Source organism: Parasteatoda tepidariorum, chromosome 7 (assembly GCF_043381705.1).
Source record: "Parasteatoda tepidariorum isolate YZ-2023 chromosome 7, CAS_Ptep_4.0, whole genome shotgun sequence".
Lineage (NCBI taxonomy): Eukaryota > Metazoa > Arthropoda > Arachnida > Araneae > Theridiidae > Parasteatoda > Parasteatoda tepidariorum.
The window spans coordinates 77,959,436-77,979,995 of NC_092210.1; the positions used below are offsets into that span (position 1 = coordinate 77,959,436).

A 20,560-nucleotide genomic window follows, 5' to 3' on the forward strand; every position below is an offset into this window, starting at 1 on the left:
AGAAGCAACAAAAGATAGGCAAATTAACATTCCAGACTAGGTCTAATAGAAAAAAAATCATTCTGTTTATCTTTGAAGTTTTGTAATCTATGAAGAAAAGTTTGGTTTTATTAGCAGCCCAAATTATTAAGAATTTAGAAAACATTTCCAAACAAGATTTTTATATTTATAATTGAATTCTCATTATGGTTGTGTATTCCTGAAATTACCTTGATGAAATATTTAATTTATCCATATATATATATAAATATACGCACTATTTACCAATAAGTAATTGGACTTCAGTAATAAAAGAGATAAAAACAATTTATTCATATTCAATGGTTGCTAGAGCCTCCACATGAGGTAATTATCCACCTTAACCCTCCGTGGTCAGCTTTCCACAAGTGTTTGGATCATAGACAGTGGTATTTCCTTCCACTCCGCTTGGAGAAGACATGTAAGTTTTTTCACCGATTTTGGATGCTTTCTGCATCCCTTAATTCAGTGATTCAATTCATCTCAGAGGTTTTCTATAGGATTTAGGTCTGTATTCTAGGCAGGCCAGTTCATATGGTTCACCCCGTTGTCACAATACCAATCCATGGTGGACCTCGCAACGTAAGAAGTGACGTTGTCATTCCGAAAGTAACAATGATCCAATACCTAAATTCGTAACAGCGTAGGAAGCACATTGTTATCTACAATAGTGGAGTAGTAGTCGACATTGAGCTTGCCATGAATTAGGGTCAAGGGTCGCAGTTCATACCACAAGGAACTTCCTTACACCTTCTTCAAACTTTGCTGAACATACAATGCATTCTGGCAAAAGGTGTCTTCCACGCACTCGTCAAACCCAGGTACTGCCAACCAGATGATAAGGATTGAACCTTGATTCATCACTCTTGAGAATCTGTTTCCACTCATCTATGATCCAATTTCGACGTTCCTTGCACTACCTCAACTAAGCAGTGTGGTTGGATTTTGTAATCAAAAGGTTATGAGCTGTAGCACGACCATGGAAACAAAGCATATGTGCTTTTTTGTGAATGGTATTCATCAAAATAACAATCCAGCTTGTCAGAACTCCAGGAGTATGTTGCCCAACAGTTTGGAGCAGTTTTCCCAATTATCTTTGAACAGCAGTCGTTGGTCTCTATCTATTATTTTCATGAGTCTGTCGGGTCGAAGCCCATTTCAAAAAATACATAATCTACTTCCACAGCTTAATCAAACCACTGTCGATTTTGATATGTTTAACTTACTAAATATATTCCTTAAGGATCTGCCATTTCTATGATATCTAACAATTACGCATTTCTCATAGTCAGACAGATCAAAATTTCGTGGTATCTTAAATACGACTAATACCATTGATGTTTCCTACTTAATATTTAAGTTCAAAAGTTGTGACCTAGGACCACACATATCCTTATTTGCATGGGTGTCCAAATACTTATTGGTAAATTGTATGTGTATATATATCTATATATATATGTATAAAAATGAGAAACTGAACTGATAGCTATTCTAAAATGAAATGGTAGTTTAATAAATCACGATAAATAATAACACTAAAATTAATAAATTGTTGTTTTACTATTTATCTTATTTTGATCAGATATTGGTTTTAGTATCCTAGAAATTAAATTTTAAACTGTTTTGGGGGCAAATCACCTCTGCATGCATAATTTTTTAAAATTCTTTTCATTTGTATTCCTCCCAATGTTTTTATTTTTTGAATTAGTCATTCTTGCTATTGATTGAATATGATATAAAATATTAACTTTCCATAGTTAAAGTTAAAATATGCATTTCATTTAGAAGAAATAAATTATTTTTAACTAATCTCATAATTATTTTTAACTAACTAATATCTCATAATTTCCTGATGAGAAGAAATTATGACATGATTATTCAATAATTTAAACTAAGTTGTGTTACATAAACATCCAATTTTTCATTATTTGAGGACAGCTAGTTTTCATCCTTTACTAAATGAAACTGTGTTTACAATATTTGGTTGTCTTATAATTTATTTTTAGTCATTTTATGTATTTTTTGAATTTATCATGCTTTATTTACTTTTGCTTTAATGTTGATGCCAAATAGAGAGATATTTGTAAGATTCAGAATTATTATATTTTTATTCACTTTAATGTTTGAAGTCGTTTTAATTGTTAAAGTATATGGTTTTACTAAAAAAATTTAATATAAAATCGATTTTTGTATTTTATTTTACAAATAAATGTTTTTTTATAAAATTGTGTTTTAATTATTTTTTGCAACTGATTTCCGATAATTGCACTCTATGTAAAATAATAATTTATATTCCACCTGTTTTCTTTATATGAATTTTAATATTTCTTTAATATGTAGCCAACATTGATATTTTGAAATTCTAATTTTTTCTTCTTTTTCTTAGCTTATTTTCAGTCCTTTTTTATTTTTTTTTACGGAAAAAAAAAATTATTACATATTTTGTCACTGATCTCACTATTATAGTAAGTTGTCACTGAATTTGATGAAAACTGTCATTTAATATCTTCTCTTGATCTCAATAACTAGACAGCAGTAAAAAACTCTCCCTTAGTAGTTTTCATGCTAATAATTATATTTTGTTTATTGAAACTATGCTAATATGGTTGGTGCTAGCAATTATTTTGATTATCCATGCCAGATTTTGTAGTTGTCCAGATACACTTTATTTTTATGTTAAGCACAAATATTATGTCTAATTTTAAAATATTTTTGAATCGAAATATTTGGATTTTTAAGCCTATATCTTTTTATTTTATTTAACAATGATAGTAAAAATCACAAAAGTTCATAGTTCATACTTAAGGACAGTCCACTAATATACATAGTTCAGCCAAATATCCTAACCATCAGAATTCATGGTATCAAACGTTTGGGGAGTCATTTTATGAAAAAAGGACTCAAATGACAATTTTAATTTATCAAATTTCTGTGGTTATGAATTCAGGGATCGAACCCTCTTTATTATTTTCTGCAAAGTAGTAACAAATCTTTTACCAATGGAGTTTTGCCATTTCACAGTTATTGATTCATTTCTTTCTTCTGATCTTAAAAATAATCAATCTCAATCAACAATACAGTATTTATATTAATATTAAATGGGAAGCTTTGAGGGAATGATCATCCACAAAATTGCTTTTGTACAAAAATATTTAAAAGATATTCAATGCGTGTTTGTTTCCAGATTGTTGAAACCCTGTTTTAAACTTATTTGGTCAGGTCTTGAATTTATTTTGAAGTCTTAAGTTCATTTACAGATGGCAATTAAATGTTTTTATGAGGGTACATTAACAAATTTTTTTTAATGCAACAGTGCTATAAAAATTTTCTGTTTATTAATCTCAATCTGTAATTAGTTGTTCACTGCTCTGTTAATAAAATTATTCTGGAAACAGTTTAAACATTCTGTTCTTAACAAGGTATTAAGTTGTTTTATCAATTTATAAGAATCTACAACCTGTTATAAACACCTAGTATATTTTATTAATCTTTTGCAATAAAATTTGCCTTTATTTTGTTCAAGTAGGTTATGGTTTTTGTTTATCGCTTGCTGTAAAGTAGTCTGGTATGCGAATACTCTACCGAAAAAGCCATGATTTTTTTATTTTGCCGACAATGAGGTCTGATATTCAGAACAAAAACATGCTTCTCTAAATGAGTTTTTCATCACAATAGTGAGATAGATTAAATTCAGAAAAACGTTAGCTCATACTTTTTAATCATATTCCAGCAACTATCTGTACAAATTTTAGTCTTTGATTTCAATTATTTGATAGATAAATGGTCAACATAGATTAAATTAAGTTATCAAAGTCTGATGTTTGAAATTTGATGAATTAGATTTCAACAGATGAATTTTTTGGGGCAAATGCATGCCCCTTAAAATTAGTGTTCTGCAGTTTAAAAAATGAAATATTTTGTTTGGATTGCAATAATATTGTTTAGTGAATCGAAGGTTAACTTAATTTTTCTTAAAATTCAACTTTGTGCCGGTCAGACCTTTTAACAGAAACGATTGGAAAAAAAAAAATTGAAATGATAGCAATACTTTAATAAATTTGACTCAATCTGATTTAATAACAAGCTGTAGCAGAATAATACAATTAGATACATTGGTTCAATATTATGTTTTGCTTATTAAAGTAAATGATTATTAAAAGCTAATTATCAAAAGCTAATTTTAAATTTTTTTAATTTCGTTTTAGAAACATTTTAATGTTTTTCCAGTACAATATTTCATTTCATACTTTTTAAGGTTAAATTTTAAACAAAAAAAAATCAGGAATAAATTTTTGCTAATTTTATATATTAATAAATTATATTAATATGCTTATATTTTATTTATGTTAAGGATATGTTTATATTTTAATGTGCTTATTATTTGATGCGTTTACAAATTTCATTATATGTAGTTAAAAACAAACAATTTTGAAATTTTGATTTATGCTTTAATATGAGCTCTTTTTATTTTTCTCATCTCCTTATTTTTTTCATGTTTGATCCATTTTTTTCCTTGCTGTTGTTTCTAATGCTGTTGTTTCTTTAACTTAAAAGATTTGAAAGTCAAGACATGAATTAACGCACTTCCTTCTTCTACGACTCTGCCATAACCATCTAGATCAGAGTTTCTTAACCTGTGGTTCATGGACCCCTTAGGGGTCCATGGGTCATATTTTGGGGGTACGCCAACTCTTTTTAAGACGATTGGAACAATAATATTTAAATAACATTGATCTTTTTTTTTTCTAAAAGGTGAAAATACATACATATTTGAAACTAGGTGATTGAGATACCCCAAATTCAGTGCTACCCCTCATTTTTTATGAGCCGTCCCTTTGCTCCTTTCTCTTAATTATGCCAGCTATCCTCCCCAATATGAGGAAAAGAACATTCGCAAACCATATAAAGTTTAACATTTTTACGAACACAAAGTAGCCTTCGAATTTCATTTCAATTGAAAATAAAGTAAAAATAATTTATGGTTTTTGCAAAAATTTTTTTTACAGGGGGTGGTCTGTGACTTCTTAAAAATTTTTAAAAAGGGTCCATTATAACTGAAAGGTTAAGAAACACTGATCTAGATGGTTAGGACTCTGCACACACTTCCATTTAAAACATGGGAAGGTGCTGCCATAGTTAGAGTGTTACGCCATCTGTAGCCCATTTCGATAACCAATAGGTAAAGAGTTCTCCTTTACATCTCTCTCGGCTGTTTTGGTCAGGAAAGTTTGTTTACCTGTAACCGTAACTTATTTACTGCTAAAGCAAAAATACTGTTTGCTAAGAGCTAAACTTATTTACTATTCGCATTTATTTTAATAAATCGACCCTTTAAATTTTTTGATTAAAATTCCTTAAGATGGAAGTACTATCAATTAACTCTGATTCGAAACTCACAGATGTATTAAATCAAAATGCTGAGTAAGGTTCTTTTTTTAATTTTATTTCTTAACTTACCTACCGGCATAAAATTTTTTCTCCTAAATATCCATCTAGTCTGGACGACTTAAATGAAATAACATAATTTTATTAATATATAGGTACTTAAAAATGACTTCATTAATTTATTTTGTATGTATTTCCTTATATACTGTTAATTTATTTTCTAGGAGATTAACAGTTCTGTACTTTTATGTTGAAGATTCTGCAGAATGTCATCAGATGAGTGATGTTGTTACTGAACTAAGTAAAGACTCTAGATTTAAAGATATTACTTTAGGGAAAGTAGGTTTTAAGTTCTGCCATGAAATTTTTGCCTTAGCTGTATTTTAATTTGCTATGATTACGTAGGAGATCATTGTTAAAATTATAATCTATGTAATTGATTATTTTAACCTAATGTTGAGGAAACAAATTCTCTCAACACTTATGATTGAGTATGACTATATATAAAAATCGGAAAATCTTGCTAAGAATTTGTTTAAAAGTAATGCATAAAAAATATTTTTTTTCTAGAAATTTTTTCTAATGTGGAAGAAATAATTTATCAACTCTATTTTAATCAATAGTTTTTCTACTTTTAATTTCTTAATTTCATTTTGTTTTGCATTCATATTTTAATTATCTCAAAATTTCTAACATGTAAATTTCTTTTTTTTAAGCATTCTAATTCTTATTCATACTCAAAACTTTTTAAATAAAAACTCACAAGAAAAAAAATTACAAAATTCAAATATTAATGTTGGTTAAAGCAAGATAGGATAGGATTATTCAGATTTTCTAAAGTATTCAATTCTTAATAAAAATTAAAAGAAAACACGAAGACCCAAAACTTACAAATAAATAAATCATAACATAGTTGAAATTAGAGAATTTTTCTTTTTTAGGGATTCAGTTTCACTTTACAAAGTTAATATTTTGATTGTCAAAATCAAACTATGGTTCGAACACAAAACTGAATGTATTCATAGCTATCTAATCTAAACACCCATAAGCAGATTATTTTAACTTTATCTGAATAATTTTAATGATAGGCATACATATTTTTCTTTGTAAAAAATGTTGATTTTTTTCCTTCCCTTTGAAAGTATTTTTCAACTGCGTCTACTTTTCCCCGCCATTCTATTAGTTAAGTAAAATTGTGTTTTATATGCTTTAAAGTAAGGAAATACAATTATGCATCATTATTTGAACTTAAGAATCCAATTTTAATTTTTTGATAGAGCTTAAAGAAAATGCCTTTTTTCAATTTAATTTTTTGTATTAAATTGTACTATTATAATAATTTATGCGATTTTCTTTATTCTACAAACCCTAATATTGAACAAGATTTGAGGGTAGAGACATAATTTTTAAATTGCTATTTGATAATTCTTTAAATAAATAAATTTTTATAGCATATTTTTAAAATCACTACAGTATATCTTCTTTCTGGTGAAGAGAAAGTTTTGTGACATATCGTGTCAAATCTTTTCTATGGAATTTTATATTCAGTAAAATATATGATTTATTTTTTTCCACTACATACAAAATAAGATTGTGACACTATTTTTTTTTTTTTTTTTTTTTCAAAAAAAATTTCTATCAAGTTCTGAGTGTTCTTATTAAATTATATTTTTTGCATTGTTATTCTAATTTTTATTTATTATTATTTTTTAGTTATTATTATTTTTTAGTTAAAACTTTTATTTATTATGATGTGCTACAAGTTTTCATAATGTCATTTAGACAAATGTAAACAGTCTTCATTTTGCTACCTATTTCATCTTTGTTTTGTTATAGAAAAAACAAGTTTGATCACCTACTGAAGGTATAAAACAAGCTTTGTTCTCGATAAGTGAAAGTTTTTCTAGAAATTGAAATTGACTTGAGATGAGATAAGATATGTTATTGAAAACTATTTTAATATTACCGTTTATCACAGTTTATGAAAATTAATCTAGATTATCTCGCAGTGGACTGACCGTTAAGACACGGTTCCCAGCAGATCACCGAAGTCAAGCATCACTGGCTACAGTCAGTGTGCGGGTGGGTGACCACTTGGATCAGTCTGCGTAGGGACCGAGGGTGTGCGGTATTGGTCCGCGTTAAACTGTGCTACTGTAAAGTGCTCGACTTCGCGCGCAGGTCGTCGGGCTACCGAAGCGGGGGTGCCATCTCTTCCGCATAGGATCAAAATTGTGATGGCATGTCTTCGGATCATCCTCCGGGATGTTTCCCAGACCGTCACCAATAGCCCATTGTGCAGCTCTAGTGCGACGTAAAGTAACAACAACTAATCTAGATTAAATGCAATATTAGACAAAAAATTTTTTGGAATTAATCGTTGTATTGCAAATAAATACTGACACTAAGTAAATCAAATTAAGCGTATATATTGCATATTATGTTAAAACTTAGGATAATAATGAGGAAAGAAAATACTACAGATATAAATAGTAAAACAACAAAGGGCTACTGGAAGTACATTATAAGATAAATGGAACAATTTAAAGCCAATTCTAATAAAAAATTAAAACAATGAATCTAGTGTTTAATATATGTATGATTACTCAAAAACAGTTGAAGCAATAATAAAACAAAGTGCTAAAGCAAGTAGAAGAAATTACTGTTTCGATGAAAGAAGAAAAAAAAAGAGAAGCATCATAATGCAAACAACCCAATTGTTCAAAGCTTGATAAACATCAGCCATTACCTATAGACCAGAATTTTTGACAGATTATTGAAACAATAGTTTAATCAGAAACCTATTCATTCTTTAAATAATGACAAAATTGTATTTATTAGTAATGGTGTAGCTTAACTACCAACATTTCTTGCGTAAGGCTTTACACAGGAAGGAAAATAGTGTCTTATTTTCTACACCAGAACGAAACAACATAAAGCAGAACCAGTCAGAAGGTTGTTCGAGCTACAAATTGGAACTTTACAAGAAACTTTAGTTCAGAACTATGGTTCTAAGGATTCTTAAAATACATATCTGGGAATTTGATCTAAGTTTAAAAAAAAGAAACGAGATACAGGTTATCTCGAACGTTGATTGGAACTATAGATCATGAAAAGGTTTTGAATATGGCTGTAAGAAGAGAAAAAAAAATGAACTTACCTAGTTATTTTTTAAACTGATTGTTTGCAACAAGGTTTTAAAAATTGCATTTTTATTTTCCATTGCAGATTGAAGCTACCAAATGTGAAGGAATTGCTAAAAGATATGATGTTACTAGTGCACCAACTTTCATTTTTATTTCAGTTAGTAAATTTATTATTTATTTACTCCTAGTTATTTGTTCGATCTATAATCACTTTTATTTTATTCCTACTTTAAATTATTGTTTTGTTTTATTAGAAAAAATCAGTTGCTGATAAATTAATTGGGGCCAATGTTCCAGCATTCTCAAAAAAACTAAAAGAAAATTTAGAAAATATTCAAGCTAATGATAGTGAAGAAGTAAGTATCTTTGATAATGCATACTGACCATTTATAATTTTTTATGTAAGTGTAAATTGAATAGTATTTAAAAATAACAAATATTTTCTGAAATAATTGATTTCATATCATTTTATTTGTGTGATTTCCTCATTCATTGTGTATTTTTTGATGAAGGGAGGGAGGGATTTAAGGAAGGACAATTGATTTCAGTAAAATATTAAACGTGCGTTTATTATGCTTTTTATAAACAACATATGTGTTAAATATGATAGAAGTTGAATATTTGAATTGGAATAAACTGAAATCAGAATTTTCTAAATTTTGAATGCTGTTGAGTAATTCAAAAGATAGAATGAAGTTCAAACCTTGTTTTTGTAAAATCATAATTGTAATTTATTTATTATTATTATTATTTTTATAAGGTTTGCTATTTATGATAATTCCATTTTTTTTCTCATTAACCTTAATTTTACTAATCTTATAGCATAAAGTTTTCAAACAATGAGTATTTCAAGTATTTTGTAAACTATTTTGTGTTTAAATAAAAAATTACAAAAAAAATTAATAAAATTTAAATAAAATAATTACTGAAAGTTTTAAAATAAAATAATTATTATCAAATATTAATTATTAGTTTCAAAAATATATTTTTGCAGTGAACTGCATTGATTCATACATTAAACTAATGTGATAAAGACAAAATTTACTACTGGTTATATAGTTATATAAATATGTTGCATGGCAGTTTACTGTTTGATTTTTATTTCTTTATTATTTCTTTATTAGTGTTAATCTATTTGTTGGTGCTCTACAAATTTGTTTTGGGGTAAATTTCGTTATAGTTCTGATTGTAAAATAAAATAAGAGAAATATTTTTTTTCGGAGTCAAAATTTTAAAAAATAAAAGTTTGTCAAGGATTTATTATATTTATTATTATTATTAAATTACATGTATATTTTCCAATTTCTATGTAGCCAATGAAAACATTTTATTATCTATTCTTAAATTTTGTATAAATTAGAAAACAGATTAATTAGAAAAGTTGTTAAAAGTATTGAGTTAATTTTTTTTAGAAAATTTTCAGTTCCCCCAGAGCTGTATTATATTTTGCAATTTATTATATTAAAAACAAATTATTACTATTATTTTATTTTTCTATTTTCGATTAACTTTTATATTCTTATTAGAAACAATTTTTATTCAAAATTGAAATCTTATCAGCAATAAACAATTTTACTCTTTTTCAATGATATTTCTTATTACATAGATGACAAAATACTATCTGTGCTACTATAATTCTCACCACATGCTTGAAATAGCTAATCCCTGGTTTTTTAGATCAGTGGTTATAAAATAGTGGCCCGCATCTGGCACACGAAGCCTTTTTTTGTGGCCCGCGAACTAAAATATGTTAGTTGTCGTTCTTTTTTTTTTGGGACAATTTTCTTAAAAATCTATATGAGTTTAAAATACATTTCTTTCGTTTTGAAAAACCTAAATTCTTCCTTTCTGTGAAATTTAACATTCCAACGATTGGAACGGTTTCAGGTTTTGCATCCAAGAAAATATTTATTCAAATACAAAAATAATCGTGTATGTTGCTTTTTTTTATTTATTTATTTATTTTTTTGTATTTTGTGAACATAATTTTGCTTGTGCGTATCAGAAATTTTCTCGAAGAAATTTTCCCATTTAACTTTTTGAAACTACTCATTTTGGACGAAATTATTTACATTTGTAAATTTTAAAACTCATAAAAGAGGGAATGGATATTATGTTTTATTTAAATTCTTTGAATTGAATATTGCATGAGCTGAAAAGAAAAGAAAAAAATTTAATTTTAGATACTTGAGAATTTTTTTGTTGCTATAATTCCTAAAAAGTTGAAATTTTTTTATAATTTATCACAGAATTAAATTTAAAAGGAAAAAAAATCTCTTCACTAAGTTTCTGATTAAGAGAAGATTCAAAATGATATGTAACAAGCATTATTTGTAATGCTTGTTATTTTGTTTTTTAATATTAAGAAACTTTGATAAAAATCTGACAGTAATATTTAATGTTTCTTCAAACATAACAGAGTCCTAAATAAAATTTTGATGAAGTTGTGGCCCGCCATTTGACTGTTGTTTTTAATTGCGGCCCCCGGTCACATGTAAGTTGGAAACCCCTGTTTTAGATGAATAAAATAAGTTATTTTGGTGAAAACAGTAATAAAATACGTTTTGGCAAGGATTGGAAAATTATAACCAACTCGTTCATATTGGATATCTCATTCATATAAGGTTCTCCATGTGTCAAAAAAATACTATGCCTAAGATGTCTTATAAAACAGAAAATTGCACATTGCCATTGAGATTCCTGTGATTCAACCTTACCCTGAAAATTTCTCTTTGAATTGAATTCTAATTGATAATACATTTGGAAAAATTTATTTTATTTGGCAATTTATATGCTATAATAAGCATTAAAAGTATTAAATTTTACACTTATATAATTATTTTGTTATGAAATTATGCTAGAACATTTTATAATATAATTTTATGTTAATATTCAATGTTTTTAGGATTTGGATACAAGATTAAAAAAATTAATTAATAAAGCCCCTGTTATGCTTTTCATGAAGGGAAACCCAACTGGTCCAAGATGTGGTATGTTAATCAGTTTTTGCTTTTAATTTTAAAGATTTATTTATGTAAATTAAGCTCCTAAAAATGACCTTCTCATTCATTAGTTCCTTTTTCCCTTAAGATTAGTAAGTCTTGAAAAATCAAGGTTAACTACATTTAATTTATTTGCTTTTAAATATTCCAATTTATTGTGAAATGCATTTTTATTTTGACTTGATTTCTTAATTGTTTTTCATTACTTGCCTACAGTTTCTTTTCTTTTTTTAAAATTTATGACAGAAATCAGCTTTTTTTAAAATTTTGAAGTGGGTTAAGATGATTATTGCTATTGAAAATAACATTCTGTCAGCATTTAATGAGAAAAAAACAATGCGTTTTAAGCTTGTATTTTCTTCATTATTAAAACAGAATTAAAAACTGCTTTGGTTATATATGGTTTGGTGAAGTTTCAGTAAATAAGTTTTTTTTCGTTAGAAATCAGGTATTTAAAGTTGCCAAAGATTTTTCATAATGATTCGTGAAAAGTGGAGTAAAAGCAAAGTTTTGCAAGGCTTTTACACATATAAGTCCGTTATTTTTGTGTCTCTTAAATGTTTTTACTATCTTAATGTTGTGGTGGTTAATACAAATTTTAAACCATATTTTTTAAACCCAGGATAAAATATGTAAGCATAAAAATTGGTACTATTATTAAGTATTGATTATAAAAGGTTTCAGATTTGTGGATTAAATGGCCATGAAATTATTTTAATGCACAATTTGTAGAAATGATGCTTTATTCGATAAAGGATTTTGTTTTTTCCATGCTTGCTACTTATACTGCCAATCCTTTTTTGTTTGATTTTAAAGATATGATTATGAACTTTTTACCCACTTAAGGAAACATTACAATGAAATTTGGTTAACCAATTCAGAGCCTGAACTAAACTTTCGCCACTTCGCCAAATATGATAAAATTGTAAATTCGGCAAAACAAATTGTCTTTTGGTGAACAATTTCAATGTTGGTAATATTCCTAAAATTCTGCTTTCACACGTTATTCGTGAGAGTTTTATTTTGTCTCCGTGTGGAGAGCGGCATTTTTCGACTTTCACAAGGCTCACTCCTGTTGTGCTAATTTGTACATTTCAAGTTCCATTCATGTGTACTCAGGGTATTCGGCAAAACCATCAGTTTTATCTATCCCTGAATATAAACACAACACCTATTTTTATCCTTTCTTGCCAATGATCCCATACAATCTTATTTCTGCTTGCTCATGCCATTCGTGAGCACTTATTTTTGTCTCTAGAGCAGTGTTTTGCTGTATCCGCTTATTATTTTTTTCATTTTCACATTATTTTTGAAGTGCTGGTGCTTTAATACTATACTATTACGACTTTCGAATTGGGCATTCAATTCTAAATTTTATACCAAATGTGTTTGTATTTTATAAAATAATTCCCTATATAGTTAATTTGCTTTTTGATTTGAAGTTTTTTTTATGGGAAAAAATGAATTATTAAATATTGTTGAAATTTGCCTTTTGCTAAGACATTTGAAATTTGGCTGATACTTTTGATATTTGACTAATAATTTGAGGTAATTAGTGCGTGTCCTGGTATTAATTGTGTTTGGTTCAACACTTTAGTTGCTTAATAATGCTTTTTAAAAAATTTCTTACACTTGAATTCTCTTTTCTCTTCATGAAAAGATCAATTAATAAAATTATGTTTTTCTCTTTTTGCTTTATCATTTGACTTTGCTAGTAAAATTGTTTGATTTCATTAAGATCTCTTTCATTCTGATTCAGAGATTGATATAAAATTTTCTAATCAGTATAGTGATTCAATATCCATATGAAATCAATTACCTTAATAATAATCAGTTAAAGCAAATTGAAATTATCTTTGTTTTTTAATACTTCTAACATTTGTATTTGTAGTGATGTATGTATTTTTCTCTTCTAAATTTTAATCTTTGCATAATGGCGTTGAATAATATAAATTTTAATTTCTAGGCTTTAGTAAACAAGTGATTGCTCTTTTGAATAGTTATAATGCTAAATATGAAACATTTGATATTTTAGAAGATTTTGAAGTTAGAGAAGGTATGTTTTTTTTTATTAATTAAAATATTTTGTAATTATTGAAGCTTTTTAAACATAATGGTTCTCTTTCTTTTTTCTCCTCTTAAAAGTAGATTTTGTGAATACAATTTTTTATGTGCAGATATTCTAATTACTTTTTCACTCCAGTTAGTTAGTCTGCTTTATATGTTACTAGGATTTTATTTGCTTTTAAACAACATTTAAATTAACTGTAAGAGTTTTTTTTTCTTTTAACAATATACTTGTAATTTTGTATACAATTTAAATCATTTTACATTGTATATTACGACCATAACTATTTAGTTTACAATTTAAGTGAATTAAAATTCAAAGTAAGTTTATAAATTCAACATAAATATTTGCCTTGATAAAAGCAATAGAAATTTGACGTAATAATTTCCCTTCACCCCTACTTTTATTTAACATCTTAATAAAGATTAATATGCATCTGATAGTTCTGATACTTAAAGTTTCAGGTTTTTGTAGCTTATCTTAGTTGTACCAGTATCAGTTTGTAACTGATAGTGAAAAAGAAAGAAAAAAGATACTTATGATGTCTGATATCTTCTTTCTTTGTTATTAATGAATCTAGATTAAAATTATATTTGATATTTTTTCAGAATTCAATTTTAAATTTATTTATGTCAGCAAGTTTTTAAATTTAACTTTTAAATTTATTTACTTATTTTAGCAGTGTGGGATGATTCAGTGAATATATTGAAATATGCAAAATCATTTNTTACTTTTTTTTTTTTTTTTTAAACTTTGTGACAGAAATCGGCTTTTTTCAAATTTATAGTGGGTTAAGATGATTATTTCTATTGAAAATAGCATTCTGTCAGCATTTAATGAAAAAAAAACAAGTTTTAAGCTTGTATTTTCTTCATTATTAAAAAGGAATTAAAAACTGCTTTGGTTATAAATGTCCCGTTAAAATGGTTTGATGAAGTTTCAGTAAATAAGTTTTTTTTTCGTTAGAAATCAGATATTAAAAGTTGCCAAGGATTTTTCATAATGATTCGTGAAAAGTGAGGAAAAGCATTAAAATTATTAGCATTTTTTAAAGTTTTGGGAGACTTTTACACATATTAGTCATCATTTTCAGGACTCTTAAATGTTTTTACAATCTTAATGTTGTAGTGGTTAATATAAATTTTAAACTATGTTTTTTAAACCCAGAATAAAATATGTAAGTCTAAAAATTGGTACTATTATTAAATATTGATCATAAAAGGATGAAATTATTTTAAGGCACAGTTTATAGAAATGATGCTTTATTCGATAAAAGGTACGTTTTGTTTTTTTCCATGCTTGCTACTCTTACTGCCAATCCTTTTTTATTTGATTTTAAAGATATGATTACGAACTTTTTACCTACTTAAGGAAACATTACAACAAAATTTGGTTATCCAATGCAGGGCCTGAACTAAACTTTCGCCACTTTGCCAAATGTGATAAAATTTTAAGTTCAACAAAGCAAATTGTCTTTTGGTGGACAATTTCACTGTTGGTAATTTCCCTAAATTCTGCTTTCACACCTCATTCTTGAGTGCTTGGTTTTGTCTTCTGGTAGAGAGTGACGTTTTTCGGCTTTCACAAGGCGCACTCCGGTTGTGCTTATTTGTACATTTCAGGTTCAATTCATGTGTACTTGGGGTGTTCTGCAAAACCATCAGTTTTATCCATCCCTGAATGTAAAGTCAACACCTACTTTTATCCTTTCTTGCCGATGACTCCTTTCTGCTTGCACTTATTTTTGTCTCTAGAGCAGTGTTTTGCTGCATCTACTTATTTTTTTTCTTCATTTTCACATTATTTTTGAAGTGCTGATGTTTTAATACTATACTGTTACGACTTTCGAATTGAGCATTTCAATTCTAAATTTTATACAAAATGTGTTTGTATTTTATAAAATAATTCCCTATATAGTTAATTTGCTTTTTAATTTGAAGTTTTTTATGGGAAAAAAATAAATTATTTAATATTCTTGAAATTTGCCTTTAGCTAAGACATTTGAAATTTGGCTGATACTTTTGATATTTGGCTAATAATTTGAGGTAATCAGTGCGTGTCCTGGTATTGATCGTGTTTGATTTGACACTTTAGTTGCTTAATGCTTTTTAAAATTTTTTTGATGCTTCTTGTATTCTCTTTTCTCTTCATGAAAAGATCAATTAATATTATTATTTTTTTCTCTTTTTGCTTTATCATTTGACTCTGCCAGTAAAATTGTTTGATTTCATTAAATTGAGTATATAATGTTATTTGTATTGTATTTGGTGCAATATTAAACATTTTCCTGTGTTGTATTAAAAAATAATGATTATAAGATAATAATTTTAAGATCTGATGTATTATAGTAAGTATTTTAAGATAATGATCATTCTGATTTAGAGATTGATCTAAAATTTTCTAATCAGTATAGTGATTCAATATCCATATGAACTACCTTATAATAATCAGTTAAATCAAATTGAAATTATCTTTGTTTTTTAATACTTCTAACATTTGTATTTGTAGTGATGTATGTATTTTTATCTTCTAAATTTTAATCTTTGCATAATGACATAGAATAATATAAATTTTAATTTCTAGGCTTTAGTAAACAAGTGATTGCTCTTTTGAATAGTTATAATGCTAAATATGAAACATTTGATATTTTAGAAGATTTTGAAGTTAGAGAAGGTATGTTTTTTTATTAATTAAAATATTTTGTAATTATTGATGCTTTTTGAACAGAATGTTTCTCTTTCTTTTTTCTCCTCTTAAAAGTAGATTTTGTGAACACAATTTTTATGTGCAGATATTCTAATTACTTTTTCACTCCAGTTGGTTAGTCTGCTTTATGTGTTACTAGAATTTTATTTGATGATTTCCCTTCACCCCCACTTTTATTTAACATCTTAATAAAGATTAATATGCATCTGATAGTTCTGATACTTAAAGTTTCAGATTTTTGTAGCTTATCTTAGTTGTACCAGTATCAGTTTGTAACTGATAGTGAAAAAGAAAGAAAAAAGATACTTATGATGTCTGATATCTTCTTTCTTTGTTATTAATGAATCTAGATTAAAATTATATTTGATATTTTTTCAGAATTCAATTTTAAATTTATTTATGTCAGCAAGTTTTTAAATTTAACTTTTAAATTTATTTACTTATTTTAGCAGTGTGGGATGATTCAGTGAATATATTGAAATATGCAAAATCATTTATTCATTCATGATATTCATCAAAATTCATTGTTAATCTTATTATTGTTCCTTTTTTTTATTGTCAGTATGCCTTAGTTATTCAGCACAATATTACCTTTAGTTAGTTTGCATGTACCCAATTTTGTTAAGCATTGAAATAATAGGATATGATTATTTATTTTGATTTAAATATTTTGTTAGAAAATTATGTCTGCTATTATTCAGGATCCAATTTTAATTTGGTTATTTTTCTGTTTTTAATATTTCCCGTCTTCCTCTAAAATTACTTTATCTAACTATTTATAGATTTTAGCAATATGATTTGTGTACACTATTGAAAATGTAATGCTAAAAAATCGTGTCCGATAAATGTCTAAAATCATCAAAATTCAATTTTTAATTTATTTATTCATTATTGTTCTATTTTTTATTATTCTTTACTTTTATTTATTATGATTTCAATTTTGGTAAATAAATAACATGTTCAATATCATTATGCAGTGAAAATCATATGATGAGCTATCTTCTATTTAAATTATGATATGGAAAAATTATGTTTCCTATTCTTTATGGCTCAATTTTAAATGTCGTGTTTTTAAATATTCCTTATCTTCTTTAACAATTCTACATCTTCAGTATTAGTATTTGTTGTAAATTTGGTTAATGGGCTGAAGAAATTCTTTTGTTCTAACCTTATATTCTTTTGATTTCAGTTTTAAATAAATTTATTAGTATTCTTTTTTATCTTCTTTTTTTAAAATATTTGATATTATGAGTGATGCGTTTGGCGTTCTTTGGAATTTAATTTTGAACTTGTTTTGATTGCTTTATTTTTCTTTTTAAATATTAATTTTCTTCACTTATTTTCTCTTATCTTCACTTTATTTATAATGAACTCTGATATTAAGTAAAAAAATTTTAAGTGTAACAGTTTATTTACTCTATTGATTAAAGATATTTGTCTTTTTGTATTAATAATTTACTACTCTAGTATTANAGAAGTGTGTGATGATTCAATGAATATATTGAAATATGCAAAATCATTTATTCATTCATGATATTCATTAAAATTCATTGTTAATCTTACTCATTATTGTTCCTTTTTTTTATTTTCAGTATGTCTTAATTATTCAGCACAATATTACTTTTGTTTTGTCAATATTACTTTGTCAGCAAGTTTTTAAATTTAACTTTTAAATTTATTTACTTATTTTAGAAGTTTGTGATGATTCAATGAATATATTGAAATATGCAAAATCATTTATTCATTCATGATATTCATTAAAATTCATTGTTAATCTTACTCATTATTGTTCCTTTTTTTTATTTTCAGTATGTCTTAATTATTCAGCACAATATTACTTTTGTTTTGTCAATATTACTTTGTCAGCAAGTTTTTAAATTTAACTTTTAAATTTATTTACTTATTTTAGAAGTTTGTGATGATTCAATGAATATATTGAAATATGCAAAATCATTTATTCATTCATGATATTCATTAAAATTCATTGTTAATCTTACTCATTATTGTTCCTTTTTTTTATTTTCAGTATGTCTTAATTATTCAGCACAATATTACTTTTGTTTTGTCAATATTACTTTGTCAGCAAGTTTTTAAATTTAACTTTTAAATTTATTTACTTATTTTAGAAGTTTGTGATGATTCAATGAATATATTGAAATATGCAAAATCATTTATTCATTCATGATATTCATTAAAATTCATTGTTAATCTTACTCATTATTGTTCCTTTTTTTTATTTTCAGTATGTCTTAATTATTCAGCACAATATTACTTTTGTTTTGTCAATATTACTTTGTCAGCAAGTTTTTAAATTTAACTTTTAAATTTATTTACTTATTTTAGAAGTTTGTGATGATTCAATGAATATATTGAAATATGCAAAATCATTTATTCATTCATGATATTCATTAAAATTCATTGTTAATCTTACTCATTATTGTTCCTTTTTTTTATTTTCAGTATGTCTTAATTATTCAGCACAATATTACTTTTGTTTAGTTTGGATGTAGCCAATTTTGTTAAACATAGGATATGATTATTTACTTAGATTTAAATATTTTGTTAGAAAATTATGTCTGCTGTTCTAAAATATCTAATTTTAATTTGGTTATTTTTCTGTTTTTAATATTTCCCGTCTTCCTCTAAAATTGCTTTATCTTTGGTTATGGTTATAAACTTTAGATCTATATTATGCAGAAAAAACTATGCCATAACTTTAAATTATGCTGAAAAAAGGGCCCATATGTTTGTGCTTTTATTATTAATAAAAAAGTATTTTAATATCTTGTCTTTGCTGTTAATAAATCTATTTGGCATTTTAGAAAATGGGCGAAATTGGGAGAATGTTTCTCCCCTATGGACTATTTTCCTATCTATTAACTTGGAAAACCGGTTTTGCTATGCAGAAAAGACTGCAACTTAAAATATAATTTTTTGTCTGCAGAACCATCATTAGGTTAAAGTCATAGATAATATTCTCCAGATTTAGATTTTAAATTTGTATTCTTCAGTATTTTTTTCTAACTGTTTATAAATTTTAGCAGTATGATTTGTTTACACTATTGAAAATGTAATGTTAAAAAATCTTGTCTGATGAATGTCTGAAATCATAAAAATTCAATTTTTAATTTATTTATTCATTATTATTCTATTTTTCATTATTCTTTATTTTTATTTATTATGATTTCAATTTTGGTAAATAAACAACACGTTCAATATCATTATGCAATGAAATCATATGATCTTCTAATTAAATTATGATATCGAAAAATTATGTCTGCTATTCTTTATGACTCAATGTTTTTAAATATTTCCTATCTTCTGTAACAATTCTACATATTCTGTATTAGTATTTGTTCTAAGTTTGGTTAACGGGCTGAAGAAATTCTTTTGATCTCACCTGATATTCTTTTGATTTCAGTTTTAAATCAATTTATTTGTATTATTTTTTTTCTTTCTTTTAATATTTGATATTATGAGTGATGCGTTTGGTTTTCTGTGGAATTTAATATAGAACTTGTTTTGATTGCTTTATTTTCCTTTTTAAATATTCATTTTCTTCACTTTATTTATAATGAACTCTGATATTAAGTAAAGAAATTATAAGTGATACTGTTTATTTACTCTATTGATTAAATATATTTGTCTTTTTGTATTAATAATTTACAACTCTAGTATTACGTCAATATCATATCTGGTAATCTTCTTAATTCAAATTTATATTTGTTTCTTATAGTTTTTCCTGTTTGTTCTTATTTTTTTTAAACTAATGCAATTACAAGTTAATTTGATATTGCTTGCTAACCTCTTGTGTTTTTTATTTTATTACAAAAGGCTTTTTTTTTCCTATTGTAACCTGTTGTGAAGATTAATTTGAGTGTTTATTTTGATATTTAATCATAAAGTGAACATTTTATTTAAAATAAATCTTTCAAAAGTAAGCATTTTAAATTATTTTGCGCCACAATTTTTAGATGAACATGTCCATTTGAAATAATAAGATATTATTTTTAATTTGGTGTGCCTTAACATGTATTTTGTAGGACTAAAGACATTTTCAAATTGGCCTACTTATCCTCAGTTGTATGTGAAAGGGGATCTTATAGGTGGTCTTGATATTTTAAAAGAACTTTCTGAGAGTGGTGAATTGAAAGATATTTTGGCTGCCTAAAAATTATTTGAATAAGGTAAAACTTACTTATTTTTATTATATATAAATATTTTTTTTTAATATA

General features: G+C 26.0%; 1 protein-coding gene across 1 annotated transcript in view; it reads left to right on the forward strand.

Moving 5' to 3' along the window:
• The first annotated feature begins 5,245 nt into the window (after window positions 1-5,245).
• Window positions 5,246-20,560, forward strand: part of LOC107447546 (Glutaredoxin 3) — a 17,386-nt gene continuing 2,071 nt past the window's right edge. Inside the window, exons 1-7 of the mRNA XM_043045993.2 lie at window positions 5,246-5,439; window positions 5,628-5,742; window positions 8,632-8,706; window positions 8,804-8,905; window positions 11,455-11,539; window positions 13,518-13,607; window positions 20,369-20,512. Coding sequence (XP_042901927.1) covers window positions 5,378-5,439; window positions 5,628-5,742; window positions 8,632-8,706; window positions 8,804-8,905; window positions 11,455-11,539; window positions 13,518-13,607; window positions 20,369-20,496 — 657 coding nt within the window. The 5' untranslated portion in view covers window positions 5,246-5,377 and the 3' untranslated portion in view covers window positions 20,497-20,512. The remainder of the gene's footprint in view (window positions 5,440-5,627; window positions 5,743-8,631; window positions 8,707-8,803; window positions 8,906-11,454; window positions 11,540-13,517; window positions 13,608-20,368; window positions 20,513-20,560) is intronic.